The sequence below is a fragment of the Pundamilia nyererei genome, unplaced genomic scaffold (genome assembly GCF_000239375.1).
Source record: "Pundamilia nyererei isolate P.nyererei 1_Seehausen unplaced genomic scaffold, PunNye1.0 scaffold00081, whole genome shotgun sequence".
Taxonomy (NCBI): Eukaryota; Metazoa; Chordata; class Actinopteri; order Cichliformes; family Cichlidae; genus Pundamilia; species Pundamilia nyererei.
Genome location: NW_005187482.1, coordinates 863,020 through 881,168, shown reverse-complemented (window position 1 = coordinate 881,168; position 18,149 = coordinate 863,020). Strand labels below are relative to the sequence as shown.

Below are 18,149 nucleotides of genomic sequence, written 5' to 3'. Positions count from 1 at the left end.
ACCATTGGTGAGAGCAGCCAGCGCTTAAAATAAAACCAAAGCTTATCTTCCCACCTAATGACTCACCTCGACTGGTTGCCCAAACATTAACAATATCATATAATCACTGGAATTTAATACATCCTTTTCTAACGCCACCTGGAAGAACAGGTCTTCGCTTCCTCTGAGCGTCTCAAAACATTTCACGAGCGCTCTCATTACTTTTCCAGCAGGTGCTGAGTGTGATGTATGATGATATATGGCTTCTCATAGTCACGGCCTTTTATCCTTTTTATGAAAAGAAGCTCTGGGGGGATTTTATGTCTTCTGTGGTTTTTCTTCCCTCTAATTCCATCACTTTTTTTATGTTTCTGGTCACACTGATTTGGGTGCAGCAGATGTCCCCAGTCATCCTTTCCTCCTGCAACAGGAGTCCAGGGAATCTTGAGTTTTCTATCTTTGTTTGTGCCATATACAGTGGATGTCACAGGGAGTTTCTTTAGTGCGTCTCACTGCTGCTCATTTGTTGACATCGGTCTTTTCCCACCATGCTCAAGACACGTGCAACTTGAAAGTTTACCTTTTCTGTTTTTCTCTCCGTTTAAAATGATTCATGGGGATATTATGTTGTTCTTTTTCCTTTCTAATTTTCAAAACCCTTGAAATTGCAGGTCTGTTTGGAGGTTTTTAAAGAGATTTTCCTGGCAGCTAGTTGTTCCATGATCACTCTGCTACCAGTGACTTTAATATCTGTATAATGTGACCAGAAGTCTTATCAGATTTGCATATTACATAAGTGGATTTACTAAGATGTAAAAACCTGCCAGAGCAAAGTTATTTCCCAGTACCTACAAGCCAGTTTGTCTCAACCACATTTCCATAGTTAGTCTGTACCCCATGTAGAGTTGGACGGAGCTCCTGAAATTCTACCCAGCTTCCTCATTCTACTCTGCCTGACTGCAGTTTAAGGGCTAACGTTTAAGTGGTGGAGCCAGGTCTTTAAAAAGTAACCCACTTTGTTATAAACAGGGAAGCAGTGAACGAGCTCGGTAAATAGGTGGTGCGGTTGCCTCTGTGGCAAACATACTGCCCTTTAAAGCAGGGTCTTAAAGCAGGGTCTTAAAGCAGGCCTTCTTTTCTCTTTTTTAAAATTTTGCATCAGCCTGAGAGATAATTAGACTCTTCAATGTTTCATCCATCATATTTATACTATGGAAAAGATGAGAAATGAAATGGATTTTTGTACATTTTTAGCATATTGACTGGAATTCTCAGTTTCCCAGGCGACTATGAACCTGTCAAGGAATCTAGTGCCGGTTAAATCCTATTATGCTGTTCCTTGAGACATCTGCCATGTTGGACGTGATGTAAACACGGGTTTCTGGCTCTCACCAGGTGAAATCGGTTGCAAAGAAACTGAACCACAAACCTCCTGGTGTTTTGGTTTTTTTTCCTCCTCATGCTGGTCTGCAAAAACACGGCAACTACTAGCTGAGCGGTACAGAATCTTGAGAAGTGGGACAAACTTGAATTGGAAACGGTTTGCCTTCAAAGTAAAAGATGTTCCTCAGAGCTGCAGCTAACATGTGCACGGTTTTTGCAACATGTTGGGGAATGTACATTTTTCCTAAACGACAGGCGGGTCCCCGAGGGGAAAAAGGTCACCGAATAGTCTGTAGGCCTGTATGGGTGGGGCTTTAGCGATTATTTTCCCTGATATATTTACTACCAGGTTACATGTCGATTAACAGAATCCTGTGCCCTCCTTGGTAGTCGCTTCAATCGCTTGCTGGGAAGTTGAGAGAAGATAATCTCAGGTCCCGCCCACTTTGCCTTGTTTGTGGTTATTTCACGTGTAGTCGCTTGAAGTCTAAACAAGAACTCGCGGACTTCCTTATGCGTGCCCATTATGGGTTTAATCTTTGTGGCACATTAGAAACACAGTCTTGGTTTAGTTTCTCTAGTTCCTCGAACTGTGTTGTCAAAAGAGCAATTGGATACATCACAGAGTCATTTCTCTTCAAAATGAACTTGGACTTGTTCCTGCTGGACTGTGCGTTATTTCCTCTTTGTGTCAGGCTCGATAGCTGCATGCCAGCGAGCCTGTCTCGCATGGAAGCTCCGGTACCCAGCTAATATCAGCTTCCCTTTGCTGCAGTTACAGTGATAGTGGTCTGAAGACATGGTGTTCAAGACTAAACATTACCCAGCATGCTGTCATTGGAGACGTATAAGGAGGCGGCTTGAAGATTAGCAATGAGCCGTTAGAATTCTTCATCTTGGCTTTCTCCCTCCGTTTAGGTTCAAAATCCCACAAAGGTTAGGGAGGAGTGGAAAAGGGAAAAGGAAGCCCTTTGTTTATAGAAGAACAATGCGGCGCATGAGAGTGCATGGCGCTGGGCCTGCAGTCAAAACAGGGCAGACAGGCAGAGGAAAGGTCTGGGCCTGGACGAGAGGGGAGGAGGAGATGGGGGGTTAATGCTACTCCCTGAAGATGTGTCAGACTGTCTGGCGATGCTGGGTCAGTGCACTGAACTGGAGGGACCAGGTGGACAGGAAGCGATGATCAGAATGTGGTCAACCTGAGTTGGCAGACCTACGGGGATTTCACGCAACCAGACGATCTGCTCATGCTCTCCATCTTCCTCTTAGCAGCCTACTTTTCCAGACTTTTTTTTTTTTTAACTCATGGATAGGGATGGGAATGGTGGAATATTACCAGGCGGTTGTCTGTGTTCCCACACCCCCATTTCCTCCACCTCATGGGCTCTAGTGTAATGGTTAACCGCAGAGCAACAGACTAGAGGCAGTGCGAGCCCTCTTTTTCCTTTTTTTTTTTCTTCCCCCTACGGCATTGTGTTCCTTTCCCATGCTTTGTTGTGTTGCTTTGAGTGAATGTAACCATTATAGTTTCTACATATGTTTAGCTCACAACAGACCAAAGTCAATTCCTAGTCCTGACGAGCATTCACTACCACGACCTCCACCCTCCCCACCTCCCCTAGACATCACGTGACCACTCCCTTCCCAGGTGTTTGGCTTGCGTCTGGTGGACTTCATTGATTCGTCTGCACAGTAGGGCTCTTTGTGTACCAGCCTGTGAGAAACTGTGCCCATCCTCTCCCCACAGGTGGGACTTTTTAAACTTCACCCCCAAGGTCTCCGTCTTTGCCCGCATGGAGCGGCTGTCGCCACTCTGCGTATTTGATTTTTATTAAGAGACAGGCCGGCAAAGGAAGGAGCTAAGTCAATGCAAGCCGATAATCAGTTGTATGCTGTGTTTGTTTAGCTTTCCCAGCTGTCCTTGGGGGGGTTGGGGATGGGTGGGGGGAGGGAACAGCTCTGTTTGGGCTGTAATGTGAAAAGCCATTATGTGACTAATAAGTTGCAGTCAGCCGAGGCGTTTCCACTCGCTCACTGAGAAATTAGGTTTTGGTTTTTGTTTTTTGGAGGTACTCTGTAAATCTACAGGTGAGCCTTGGGTGACATAGCATCTTGATTTTGATTGTTTAAAATGTTTTTTTTCCCTCTGCCTGCAGTCCTCAAATCATTTTTTACCCAGTTCTTTGTGGTTTATTAAAATAAGAAAGTAAAATGGGCTCTCAGGCTAAGAGGTTGTAGTTTTTTTTATCAGATGCAAGGAAGTGAAACTTATGATCCACTTTCAGGACAGGAAGATGGGGACGGCCAAATAGTCTGAAGTGACACATCACGACTTTACCCAAAAAAAAAAAAAATCCCACTGAAAGTGAGAAACTCGAATGACAGATTTCCGACTACTGTGGAAAAAGTGCACATGCCCACTTGTCGTTCCTATCCAGTCGTTCGTCGTGGTGTGAAAGGCTCACAGCCTCGTGATTGTAATGTTAAATGTTTGTACCCATATCGTGCTGCGAGTGTCTCAGTGGCATTCATCCTGTCTGTAGTCTCCGCAGTGGTGTCCCCCCCCATCAGTCCTATCAGTCAGCGCCGCAGTTACTGGCTGCGCGAGCCGCTGCGACCGGAATGAGAAACACAGGCAGCACAGAGAAACCCTTCTCTCAGCTTTGCCTCGATACTTGCCGTCGCTATGACGACAGAGGATTTTAGATGGGCCCGAGATGCGAGGGGTTATTTGATGCTTTTCCGGAGTGAGCGACTGTGTGCCTATGTGATAGAAGAGCAAGTCAGGAACAGTCGCGTGACGATACAGTCGTCCCATAGATTGCGTGTCTGTGTAAAATGCAGATAATGGTTTGCTCAAATAAAAAAAGATTAATATTTAAATCAAAAAAAGGGTTCTACGTACCAGAGCTACAACATTTACTCTGATAGCTGATCAGTAAGTCCTTAAGCAAATTAATCATCTTATTTAAACAATCACTTCAGTGAGTTAAAGTGTCACAAATATCTCTAGTTAGAGCTTTTCACATGTAGTGACTTTTCATTCTTTTATTCATACTGGGGTTTTTAATCTAATCATACATTTTATTAAATTGGATACAAAATCAACACAGAACAAGGATGTTCAAAGACACTGACTAGCACTATATTGCCAAAGATATTGGCATCTCGTCTGCCTTCACACACATGAACTTGAGTGACATCCCATTCTCAATCCATAGAATGGATTAATGTGATGTCGTCCCACCCTTTGCAGCTATAACAGCTTCATGTCTTTTGGGAAGGCTTTCCAAGAGGTTTAGGAACGTTTATGGGAATTTTTGACCATTCTTCCAGAAGCACATTTGTGAGGTCAGACACTGATGTTGGACAAGACGGCCTGGCTCACAGTCTAATTCATCCCAAAGGTGTTCTGTCGGGTTGAGGTCAGGACTCTGTGCAGGCCTGTCAAGTTCTTCAACACCAAACTCGCTCATCCGTGTCTTTATGAACCTTACTCTGTGCACCGGTGCACAGTCATGCTAGAACAGAAAGGGTCCATCCCCAAGATGTTCCCACAAAATTGGGAGCACTCCTTCCAAAACCTAAGAAATAGTCTGGCACAAGTCACTAAGCCATTCCATTCTTATTCACTATATAGACTGATTCTTATATAGCGCTTTTCTACTCGGAGCGCTTTAGACAACATGCCACATTCACCCAATCACACAAGCACTTCTATGCTTTTAATTGCTTACTAACAAACATTCACACTCATTCATACTCCGATGGATGCATCGGGGTTAGTATCTTGCCCAAGGATACTTGGTATGCAGACTGGAGGAGCCAGGAATCGAACCACTAACCTTCCGATCAGTAGATGACCTGCTCTATATATTTTAGGATTAATATTACCTTCAAAAGATTATGGAGTTAACACTGTGTCTGTCTAAAATCTGTCTAAAGTGCTTTATAGCCATGGAATAGTCTAGCTGGCCTCTGAAATGTAAGAAAGTGAAGTCTGTTCTTTTTTTTCTTTTTCTTTTTTGTGGGTTGGATCTTTGCATCATGCCTTTCTTCCAGCTTTATGTAGATGGAGAAAGAACACATGATTACATTTATCTGTGTGTGAGTTCAAGAAAGCCCGTCAGCGGTGACCCAGAAAAATAGCAGATTTACGATGTTACCCTGTAGGTGAGAGCTCACCCACTTACTTTACTTAGAAAAGGCGTCGGTCATCATCACCTCATCCTGTAATGACATAAATTTGGATGAAAAGCCATTTCACTTAAAGTCATTACATAAACCTTTTGCATAAGAGGAAAAGAACCTGTTTCTCTGTATGTTGGGTCGTTTAGCTACTGATGATGTACGGTGTCTCTACAGGGGGTTGAGCATTGCAGAGGCTCCCCAGTTAAATCTGTAGGCCATGCCAAAAGCATTGAGGGGAATGCCCAGTCATTAACTCACAATAACGGTAATAAAATATTTGTGTGTAAAGCCGCAGGGGTTGGGTTCTGGGGGTGGATGAAATTTGCCTAGAACGTACTTGATGTTTATCAGGCTGTTTTGATTGAAACCACTGTGTAGTCTTGCATAAACCTTGCAGACGGTGCCTCTGGATTTGCAGACTGGCGTATTGTGGTCTGTTAAAGAAGGGTGTGTGCCTGTTACCAGGTTATCCCTCTCTCCACCTTCTCTGGTAGACACCATGGCAGGATACTGGAAGGGTGACCAATAGGTGTGATTGAATCAAAGAGAAACTATGTAGGTAGTAACACACCCTCTCACTAGTGATGGAGGGGAGTCTGGGAGGTTGCCAATCCAGTCTACATGTTTTATAGACTTGGAGAAGGCTTATGACGTGGTTTCTCAAGGGATTCTATGGGAAGGTGCTTTGGGAGTGCACTTTCACATCCCGTCTGCAGCGTTAAACGAGACGTGTTAATTGTGGTTGTTGGACTTTGCCAAGGCTGTACTTTGTCTCCACTCCTGCTTGTGGTCTTTAGAATGTAGGCTTCCAGGCAAAGCTATAGTGAGGAAAGCATCTGACATAAGGATCAGTAGGTCACACCTCTGCTTTTTACTCACCCAAAGGGCTGAAAGAACAAGACTGAGACTACAGGTGGCTCAATTTTCTTTGCCAAAAACTCTCTATAAGTGATTCCTCAGGAGGAGCTATCTGGAAATAGTTTGCTCAGGGTACTGCTGCTTCCCATGTAGTTATGGCAACTCTTAATTGGATGAAGGAGTTGGAGGATGGATGTGTGGATGAATATGTAGGAGGACAAATTTCATTTTCTCATCAACATTGAGCTTTGTTGAGTTCCTTTCTACACTTTGGACTCTCCTGCCTGACAGAACCCACGCTCAGCTCCTCCCCCCGTGTTTATTTATTTGATGTTTTTTCAGGCTAGAATCGGAGGATCGCAGCACTTACAACAATCTCATTAGAGAGACTTTACAAGCTGGAGGTGTGTGAAATTCAGAGCTTGTGAAGAGTGACGGTGATTGTCAGAGCGAAGGCGGCAGCCACCCTTAGAGAAGTTTCATGAAATTAAATGAAGCCAGTGCTTTTGCAAAGTGTGACAGTCGTTTCAAACCAAGGGTCCCAAAAACCCAGCCCGCCCTTTATGTTACCCCTCTGGGAATCCTTTGATTCCTCAGCACTCGCAACATCAATCACTTCGCTTCACAAAGACAGAAAGACTTTGCTGATACCCTCATTTGAAGTCTTTGGGTTAACTAAAGGAAATAGTGCGCTCAGTGGCTGGCAGTTCATTTGTTTGCATGTAGACGTTGAGAAGGTCAAAGCTGCTGTCATGTTGAACTTTAGAGTGGCCGTTTCCTGGAATCAGGGCATATCAGAACTGGCAATCCTTTCATTCCGTTGTGTCTTGTGGGTGTCTGATCACACACATTGTAATCCTTCTAGTGTTTCAAAATCTGTAAAATATGGCTCCACTTAGGTTTATGTACATTTTTACTTTTTCTAATGACTGTGTTTGGATGGATGGCTGGATGCCACTCCATCCTGATTGATGTCCTTTGTCTCCCCTTCTCGCTGCACAGCAGCATCAGACCTAACTGGCTCTCTCGCTGCTATTGTCTCTGTGCATCAACCATTCCAGCGGTTTTCCCCTCTGTTTTCAGCTGTCGTTCGGCCCCTTTTATTTTTCCATAAGAAGCCTATATAGGTATAATTGTAGCGTTGCCTTCCTGCTCTGTGGCTAGTTGAGTGCTGCTTATGCCACTTACACAAGGGTCTGCAGCTTTTTCCGGCTGTGGTTGTCTTGCCGTTCCCTTGAATGGATCTCATAGGGTCCTAACTCTTGCTCCTTTGGGCCTGGACTTTAATTAAATGTTTTGTTGTCTATACATTTCCTTGCTGAAGAGTCATATTTTTCAGTCTTTTGCTAGTCATTTCCTCAGTCATGTTACAATGTAAACATCAACTGTCTGAATTCATTTCACTATACTAGATCTTTTTGGAGACACCATCATCTGTTACCTCAGTCAGCCCTTTAGTGCACCACGCACACACACAAAACCCATGCATTCACTCCCCAGTACTTGTTAATAATTAATTAGATCGTTGGAGAGGAGAGTGATGTGTCTCGGGGAGCATGCGTGTGCTCACATGCTTTCCTCTGTGTTCAGGAAGAATGTGACCGAATGTGATGTGTACCAGATGTTTTAGAAATGAGGTGGGTTTCGCTGGAACGTAATGCATTCCCAGGGATGTTTGTGGAAAGAAATTCTTCCTCATCTGTCGAGCATGTTCTTTACCCCCCCCCCCACACACACACACACACACACACACACACACACACACACGATGGCTGTTTTTAGTATCATGTGCATGCTCACTTGTGTCACTTGTGTGTCTTTCAACACCATAAAGCTGATTGTCGGTTCCTTTAATTTTGTCCATGCAGCATGTCAATAATATGGCTTTCTCCTTCTGATTTCTTGTGGTAAAATTCTTTGAGCTCAAACCAGACTCAGATTCAGACTGATGCTTGACATGGTGCACGTTTGAGTACGTGCGGCATGGGGGAGAGGAACAGGCAGTTCTGCTGCAGGCTTGAATGGCACAACCTGCAGCCCTCTCACCTTTAACATAAGAACTAACCAAGCCAACTTCTTCAAAGTGAATGAGGGGCAGGAGCACAGAAGCCTGAATCAAATACATGTGAAGCATTGCTTAGACCAGTCTGTTGCTACTATCACAGTTTTTAATGTATGCAGTTACATACAGTTTTTTTTTCAATATATTAGAAAGATTTTAAAAAGAGTTGACTACATAAGAGAAAACATGCCAACATTTACACTGTCCTAGCATGACAGTTCAGCACCACCCCAACTGTCCTCTAAAATTTGCTTTTCTTTTTTCCTTATTTTTCTGTACTTTTAAAATTTGCATTTGTTAGCAGTTATAAATGCCAACACTAATATACTGGCTATTAGTTAACTGAAGCCCAACCTTGATGTTGGGGCTGAAATATTGGTCGGGCTTTACTTTTTAAACAATACTGAATTTGATGACATACATAGAAGTAGTATTTATTTTAAATTGCACTGGAATGCATTAGTTTTAAGTAGGTTTACATAATACTAGGATTTGAGAAAACAGTTTACAACATTATATTTGTTATATTACAAGGAATTCTTCCTTCCCTTATCACCCTACTGGTTGCGGCAGATGGCTGCCCCTCTCCAAATCTGCTTCTGCTTCTTCCTGTTAAAAGGGAGTTTTTCCTTCCCACTGTCACCACGTGCTTGCCCATAGGAGGTTGCATTGGGTTGCCTCTGTATTATTGTTGGGTCTTTACCTTACAGTATAAAGCACCTTGAGGTTAATAGTGTTGTGAACTGAATAGAATTGAATTAAAGGAACTTTATGGCTTCTCAGGAGCCATACTTAGTATCTCCTCAGGTGCTTTTGAGGACTTGAGTTTCATTTTGTCTGCTCAGAAATGTAATTGTACTGGCATAAAAACATGTATATACCATTGATAACACAATGTGACTAGCTCTGCACTCTGTACACCTTTTTACGCAGTAAGAGCAAAGCATCCAAATAAAGTTACAAGCAGCAAAACAGATTCTGGAGTAGACTGAACTTTAAATGACAACATTTACCCTGTGTAGTGTTTAATTAACAAAAAGAGGCAAAAGTGAGATTAGTTACTTTGTGTCATACTTTGCATCAGCTAACCATTTCTTTTTTTGGCACAATTTCTTCAAAATAAAACTAACTTGGCGCACTTCCCTCTGTACTAATAGTGACTGACTGAATCATAAACCAGACTTTCACTGTTTTATGTTTGTATTACTTTGGTGTAATGTATCATCCCTCTTTGAACCCATGACTCAGCCACATCAGTGTCCAGACCAATTAGGGGCAGCTTCTCAGAAGGGCTTTATTCCTGAGAAAAGCAAAACTATTTCCATGTGCCTGACTCACCGGCTGCAACCGTGAGCTCCAGACACCCAGGTGGTTACTGAGCTTCCTAATCCATCCACACTTGCACAAGAGGGAGTAAGTGGCTCTGCCTCATCACCTCAGCAACTGCCACCAAGGCTCTCAGAGTACAACAGTACTATCGAGTCTGCACAAATTTTGGAAGGGAGAAAGAAAGACTAAACAAACACTCACTCCTGCAGCTCAACATCATGTTATAATGAAAAGTGCAATGTGGTGTTTTTTTATTATTTCTGTTTGTTTTAATGACACCAAATCTTAATTGTGCTGAAGTTTCAACTTTAAACCTCCAGCAAGGGAGTTGGTTTCTCTGCTGCTGTCGACATGTGCTATAAATACGCAGTCTAATCAAAGGAAAGATTGTTTGTGTAATCTGTACCAGCCTTGGCTTGTGTTTGGCTCACAGCTGTAATGTAGTCGTTCTCAGCACACTGTTTTCCGACTCGAATCCTAAACTAGACGAATCGTTCCCTGCGGCCTACCCATGCACATTCCTGCCACTTTTCTAACCAGGGAATTAAAAGAAAATGCATAAAAATAAAAAAAGATATCCACAGTTTCAGATGGAAGAAAAAACCCTTAAGTTGCAAAGTTGTATATTGCAAACCAGACCGGAACACCTCCAGAATTCTTTGTGTATGGGGGCCACTAAAAGTCTTGGGGCAGCACACTAAAAACAGAACAGTGCAGGGGCACAGCAGAGGGGAGGGTGTCTTCCTCTCTCGTACTCAAGTTTATTAAAATTGTTACCAACATAGGACAGTCTTGCCAGGGATCAGGGGCCAGCAAATTTTGGGGGGTGGCCAGTTTCCCCCTTGGTGATGCCCCTGAAACCTGATCTTGTTGGGATGAATATTAAACATATATCTAATGCTTGACTTTTTGCTTTTGTTTTTCAGTCCTCTGCGCAAAAAACCTGGTGAAGAAGGACTTCTTCCGTAAGTATCTATTGCCTTTTATTTATCTTTTCATCATAAACCTTTTAAACCTTATTCAGACTTTCATTTAACCAACAACCATGGGAATTTGGTATGAAAGTGAAAGTGGTATGAGGACACTTTGGGCTGACAGAGAGGCCACTGTTTGCAGCTATGCTAGTATTTAAACAGTTTCATTTCAACAGATTTTCTCCAAATGTTTCTAATATGCAGTGTGTTTGGTAAATTTGTCTCGTATCGTAAAATGCCTTTAAAACCCTATAAGTGTAAGTTTTGTGCAACTGTTGCTTACTAGGTTCTTCAGCGTAGGTGTCAGCAAGTGTCACGTTTTGGTGTGTTTGGGTCAGGCTGTCATGGTGAATGAGCGTTTAAGACCCTCTGCTCGCTCAGGAGCTGAGCAAACATTCAGTTACGTGGAGAGTGGTGCTGCGAACATGGATGCATATACAGACTTGGCTCTCGTGGTGTATTACAGTGTACTTATGTGAACATGCTGATCCAAGCTACAACTACTTTATTTGTAGATAGGAAAACATCAATCATAGAGGCCAGGCGCTTTTTGTGAAATAGTCACGAAAAAGTCTGTTTTGTGCTCAGGCACAATTTTGTTTTTTTGTTGGGTTTTTTTTCATGACAGAATGGCTTTAACATGTATTTCATGTCTGCAGCTTGTATTTTGCCCAGACAAAGCAGGGATGTGTCTCATGTTCACAAGTGAGGAGTCAATCCAATTGCAGGATGGGAGAGGCTCTCTGGAGAGCAGCTAAAAGACAGGGAGTGCCACAATAGCAACCTGGCCAGTGAGCCAGCCAGTAACCGTAGCTGGTTAGCAGCAACTGAACTTTCAAAATAAGAGGACGGAAGATTTTCTGTTACTAAGTACATGACAGTTCTCTAAGACTGATACAAAATACAAGTCTCAAATCTAGTCATTGTGGGAAAGCTGCTCACCATCTGCGCTGCTATCATGCTACTCTGCTACATGTGCTGCAGACAGTACTAGACTGATGTAAAGAGTGCAGCTGGAGCCGGTAAGCTAAGTAAACGGTGTTATGACACTATTTACAAATTCCTCTGATCTTTGTTTTCTCCCTATCAGAGAATTTTGGAGAACATATACAGCAGGGATGCCAAACATAAGGCCCGCGGGCCAGAATTGCCCCCGGCAAAGACTCCAACCTGGCCCGCTGGCCGTGTTTGTAAAATGTTAATACATTTTACAGCTTGTGCTACTAATAAAGAACACCTCCACCGTCTTTCATACTACACCAAAGTAATAATCAATTAAAATAACAGCTTTTGGGTTCCCCGGTGTTTTTACAATTTAAGTCCAACGAGTTGTGTTGATAGATTTATTTAATTAAATAGAGCAGAATATATTTAGCTGCGCTTCTTTCTCTTTTATTGAGATATCGTAGGGATTAAATGTGCAGCTAAACTTACGCAGACAGAAAGTGGATTTTTACTTGTCCGGCCCACTTTAGATCAAAGTGTGCTGTATGTGGCCCCTGACAAAGAATAAGTTTGACACCCCTGATATACACCAATCAGTGATAGGCTGCTACAGGCTAGTAGCACTGGTCCCACATTCTCAAACTGTTCTGGAGCACAAGAACTGTAATTATCATTTGGACCATTTATACTGTGAATTAATCATTTGTTATGTAAGGTGTCCCGTGCATCCTTGCACTGCAATGCGTTAACACCAGAGGATGTCAGTTGTCATAAGAATAGAAAAAGTTTGTGGAAGTAATAAAATGGTAATCTTTAGCCTGCCTGGACTGGTCCTGCAACAGAAATCAGTGTTGTGTTGATCACTGCATGTGCATTGTCTTTGTGTCTTGTTAAACAGTTTATTCTTGTGCTGCGGTGTGCTCTTTTCTCCCCGCAGGCCTGCCTGATCCATTTGCCAAGGTGGTCGTGGATGGTTCAGGACAATGCCACTCTACAGACACTGTGAGGAACACGCTTGACCCAAAGTGGAACCAACACTATGATCTGTGAGTCTCAGAGTCATTTTTCTTCTTCTTCATTCATTCATTTATTTATTTATTTATAACACTGAATCATTTCTGACATCTGTTTGTAAGGATTTAAAAAGTCTTCTTTGGTTTATTTGAATACCTCCCACCGCCCCACAGACTAAATCTGATTACAAACAGCAGTTTGAGGCCATGCTTGGCTTATTGCAGTGCCTCTCAATTAGTATGCCTTTCTTTTTATAACCTTGAAGTGTGAGACTTTGCCAACCGATGAAAACAGCTCTTGCATCTGGCCTCTCACTTATTTAAATACTGTGTAATGACATAACCCTTCAGTCTAAAAATGTCCCTTGGAACAGTATTTAAGGAATCAGAAAAGGAGGGCCATCTCCAATAGTATTTTCTTCCATTGACTGAAACACGTGCATGTCTTGTTGTACCCCGATTGCCTTTTTCCCAAAGATGGAGTGTCCTGCGAAAGTAACCTGGAAAAAACAGAGACAGAGCGTGAGTGAAAATGTGAGAGTGAAAGTTTCCAGTATTGGCCCAGTGTTTATCCAAGCCGTCATGCGTAGCCAACAGCGAGAGGAAGCACGTGTCTCCGTTTGTTTGGTTGCTGGGGATACAGGACCCTCTCTCTACAAGGCCCCACGCCTGTCGCATTTGACAAGAGGGAAAAAGTCACGCGCACGTACGCACACCTCGGGGATGAATTGTTGGAGCGGAGAACACAGACTCGTGGCTCAGTGGAAACGTCTCTGCTCTAATTTGTCCCGAGAGCCTGCAGATATCGTAGACTGGAATTTATGTGAAAACGACTTGGGTTTTTCTGCACCGGTGATACGTTTACCATGACTGTATCCCGTTTTACTGTCTGTGTTTATTCTCGTGGTGAACAGCAGAAGGACCCTCAGGTGGTGTGTTGGAGGAGAGAGGTTTTAATTGACTGAGAGCAGCTTCTCTGGCTGTCTGGCTGGCTCACACTTATTAAAATAGGGCCTGCAACACCTGGTGTTCCCAAAAGAGCCTAGTGCATTAAAGCTGTTGGCAGTGACTCTTTTTTTCCATTTGTTGTATGTGAGGGTGTAGAAATGATGTGTGTGTGCTGGGTCTTCATTTCTTGGGCATGCTGCAGAGAGCAAACTGGCCCATGGTCTGTGACCCTTCAGCATTGTTGCAGGATGTTGCCAGCATGCCAAGAATAGTAGACGCAGTCTAGCTAGCTGCCTGGGTCGCACAATCCTTCTGCTTGCTCTCAGTTTCTAAAACAGATCCGTAACACTCATAGGATATGACTGAAATAAAGGAAATCTAAGCTGAATAACTCCTGTTGGGGATTAGTAGAGGCAAGGATACTGTAATTATGAGTAATAAAACCGTTCGTCTGGAGGACCTTCATCGTTGTAGTAAGTGACGGGAAGTGTCTTCCTGCATTTTTGCACTCTTTTGTCATGCTGTCACATTTATTCAATTAGGAATCCATCAGATATAGTGTTATTAAATAATACATCTGCAATGTTAAGTGCCCTGTCTAGACTCAAATTTCTTTACACCCACCCGCTTATCCATTCCCCTCCCACCGTCTGAGCTGTAATTCTGTAGAAGCGACAAGTTCAAAAGAACTAATAGCTGGCTATTCCAGTTTCTCAGCTTTCCAAGGTACTACCAATACCGTGCAAAAGTCTTGTGCCACCACTCATTTCTTTAGGTACGGTAATTAATTGAGACATGTGCAAACATACATACTAATATAAAGGCATAAACAGAATTTGTACAATTTTGAGTGCCAATATTTGGTATGATGACTTTTATTCTGAACTCTTCCATCTTGTCATTTCTTTAATAGTCTTCAGGAATAGTCGTCTGCCTTTCTGTTTAAATGACCCCACACTGCTTCAATAATGTTGATGTCTCGGCTCTGGGGAGCAGAGTCCTTGACTGATAGAAAACACCATATATAATTCTCCAGCTATGCTTTTACTACATTGGCAGTGTGTTTAAAGCCTTTGCCAATCAGACACTTTCCTGATTGCATACATTTCTACATTCATAATTACATCAATTTTTACAAGACCCCAACATCGCTGGCTCAAATGCAGCCCAAACCATGACAGAGCCTCCACCATGCTTTACAGATGTACACACACTCCTGACCACTTGTGTATATATTGACTAGAATTTGAATCAAAAATGTCAAATTTGGATTCATCACTTCATCAGACCTGTTGCCACTGATTTTCAGTCCAGTTTTTCTGTAATTTGACATACCTCAGCCTTTTCTCCTGCTGCTTTAAGAATAGCTTCTTGTCAGCCACTGTTCAACTGAGTTTTTTTACTGCAACTTTTTGCGTGTGTCAGATGTTGCTTGTCCTATTTAGCTCTATCCACTGATGTTAGGTACTATTTGACTGGCAAATGACTGACCTTGCAATATAATACATTATTAATTCTATAATAAAAATGGTGTATTCTATTACTTTGAGCTATTTCAGTTCCAAATCTGTCATAATTGCTTGTGTCCTTTTGGTCTTAAAATATCTTAAACATATATTTGCTAACAAAGGACCTTAAAAGATATCGTCTTAAAATCAGTTTTCTGTTTTGCGAGGGTTTTTTTCCCGTTAAATCACTGGGTTAAGTGGTTTTGTTTTCGAGTCCAACTCCTGACTGTTGTTTGTTGCTTTGTTTTGGCTGGGATTTGGTTTAGTACATGTAATACATTGAAAGAAACCCTGAGGATAATGCTGAAAGCCTGCTTGTTTAGGTCCAGTAAAGTCTAACAAGAAATGACTTGAGAGCGATGATTGCACTTTGTGGTTAATGATGTAACTGTTGTATCTGTAGCAAGCAAGCTGTTGTGTATGATGAAATGGTTTGGGTTCCTTAGAATACTTCAATTTAAACTTTTTATATTTGGTAATCAAAGAGGTATTTTATTACTGCCCTTTTTTTAAGAGTCTTTAGGAAACAGATTTATTTTTGTTGGTGTTCGTCCACAACACAAATATCTGACACTGATTCACAGGTCTGGGATTTGTTGCATTTGTATCTCTGATTATGAATTTTTCATTTTGGTGTGTATTTTTTCTTAAACCTAAAATAAAACCAAAGATTCCTCTACTTAATGAAAGGTGTATTAAAAAAGCACATCTGGCTCTTTAAATCTGCTGCTTTTCCTTTAATGCCAGTTTTCCCTGTGTGTGTGTGTGTGTGTGTGTGTGTGTGTGTGTGTGTGTGTGTGTGTGTGTGTGTGTGTGTGTGTGTGTGCGCGCGCGTGCGCGTGCGCCTATGACTGTATGAAAAATCTTAGCCAGACTAATGAAGTTTATTACAAGGATCCAGATGACTTTGGTTTGGTTATAATACTTCCCTCCCGTCATGTCTGTCTGACATAGTAGCGCTCTCTCTCACATCGCACCCCAGACAGGCATTTGGCACTGACTCAAAATGTCCAGACGTCTTACTCACAGCCTCATTGTTTCATATCCCTTTTGGTAAGCAGCATGATAATTACAGTGGGATGCAGTTCTCCGAATCGTACAGACGATTAGTTTTAGACTGAAGGAGGGAGCCCACCCGAGCAGATGTGCCGCAACAGGTTCACATGCTGAGATTTTATCACACTGAGGCCTGACACATGAGGAGGCAGACACGATAAGGAAATAATTCCACTTATTTAGACGCGTCTCTCATTGCCAGCACATCTGTAACTCTGTGTGTGCCTGATCATGTCCTTTACTTGCATAGTGGTCAAACCAGTTAATCTTTTAAAGAGAAAATTATGCCCATTTCCAGCTCCCTTTAAAAAAAGAAAACTAAATTTCATGGAGTCTACTGGCCTATCCCAATTATTTTTCCCAGTTCCCCCATTCCCACTCCCTCAAATGCATCTTATTTCTGATTGGTTGCCCCTTGCTGACAGAAGATTTGACCCACCGAGTGGGAGGGGCTTTTGTACCTATAACCTGAGCTCGGTGCCTGTGGTGGTGGTGGTGATGATGATGATCTCTCTTTGAAATCAGACCACAGAGCCAGGATGATAAAAAGTAAAAAGACTGTTGAAATGGAGCATTTAAAGCAGTTTGAAGCCTGAGCTTTCTGGCTCTCAGGAGTTTGTACTCAAGCTGACCTCATTATTTGAAAGCTTGACCAACAATAATATTGGTGTAACAATGTACACCAGTCAGGTACAATGTTATGACCATTGAATAAGATTGTGTTGGTCCTCTTTTAGTTGCCAAAAAAAACCAGACCTACCCATCGAAGCATGGACTCAACTCAACCCCTGAAGGTGTGCTGTGGTATCTGGCACCAAGATGTTGGCAACAGATCCTTTAAGTCCTGCAAATTTTGAGGTGCTGCCTCCATGGATTGGACTTGTTTGTTCAGAACATCCTACAGATGCTCAATTGGAACGAGATCTGGAGAATTTGGAGGTCAAGTCAACCCTTAAAATTGCTATTGCTTTCCTCAAACCACTCCTGAACCATTCGTACTTTTTGGCCTGGTCCATTATCCTGCTGAAAGAGGCCACGGACATGAGGAAATACGGTTTCCATGAAAGGGTGTTCATGTTCATGAAACAATTTGGGTAAATGGGTAAACTAACAGCCACCTGGAGGACTCGAGGTTTCCCAGCACAACATGGCTTTCCATAGGTCATCCTGGTCTCAGGTGTTCCCCAGGTAACCAATGCCCACAAATACCCAGCCATCCAGGCCGCCTTCTCTCATCATTCCAGTTCTGATGCTCACATACCCATTGTTGGTGCTTATGGTCGTGGGAAGGGGTCAGCATGGATACCCTGACTGGTCTGCAGCTATGCAGAACCATACACAACAAACTCCATCTAACGCTGGTTCTGTTAGAACCAGTGTTAGATGGAGATAAAGAGAGATAATCATTGTTACTCACTTCACCGGTCAGTGCTCATTTTCTGTCTTACAAACAACAATCAGGCATAACATTGTAAGGAAAACTATAATAGGACCTTGTAATGTTCTCAGTACTTGCAGTACAGCCGTAGCAATCGCTGTCAGTCATAACATGGGCTAGTTTTTACGCTAAGTTTGTGTAGTGTTTACCTACAAAAACTTGTATACCTATACCTGTTATTATTTCCCTCTTTACCCTCAGTCTCGTGACACCATTCCCATTCAGTTAGCTTGAAATAACAAATAGTATCACAGTGAGACTAAAGCTGTTTTTTTACACAGGAACTACAAAAGATGTCGGAAGAATTGGGTCAGGATATTGTCTGAAGTTTTCTTTTGTAGATGTAGCCCACAGCTGGAGATCATTTACAGTGGGGCAAAAAAGTATTTAGTCAGCCACCGATTGTGCAAGTTCCCCCACTTAAAATGATGACAGAGGTCAGTAATTTGCACCAGAGGTACACTT

General features: G+C 42.5%; 1 protein-coding gene across 1 annotated transcript in view; it reads left to right on the top strand.

Moving 5' to 3' along the window:
* The window catches only part of LOC102197404 (E3 ubiquitin-protein ligase SMURF2-like), a 52,729-nt gene that overhangs the window by 12,035 nt on the left and 22,545 nt on the right, over positions 1-18,149 (top strand). The window contains exons 2-3 of the mRNA XM_005738115.1: positions 10,729-10,767; positions 12,659-12,767. Coding sequence (XP_005738172.1) covers positions 10,729-10,767; positions 12,659-12,767 — 148 coding nt within the window. The remainder of the gene's footprint in view (positions 1-10,728; positions 10,768-12,658; positions 12,768-18,149) is intronic.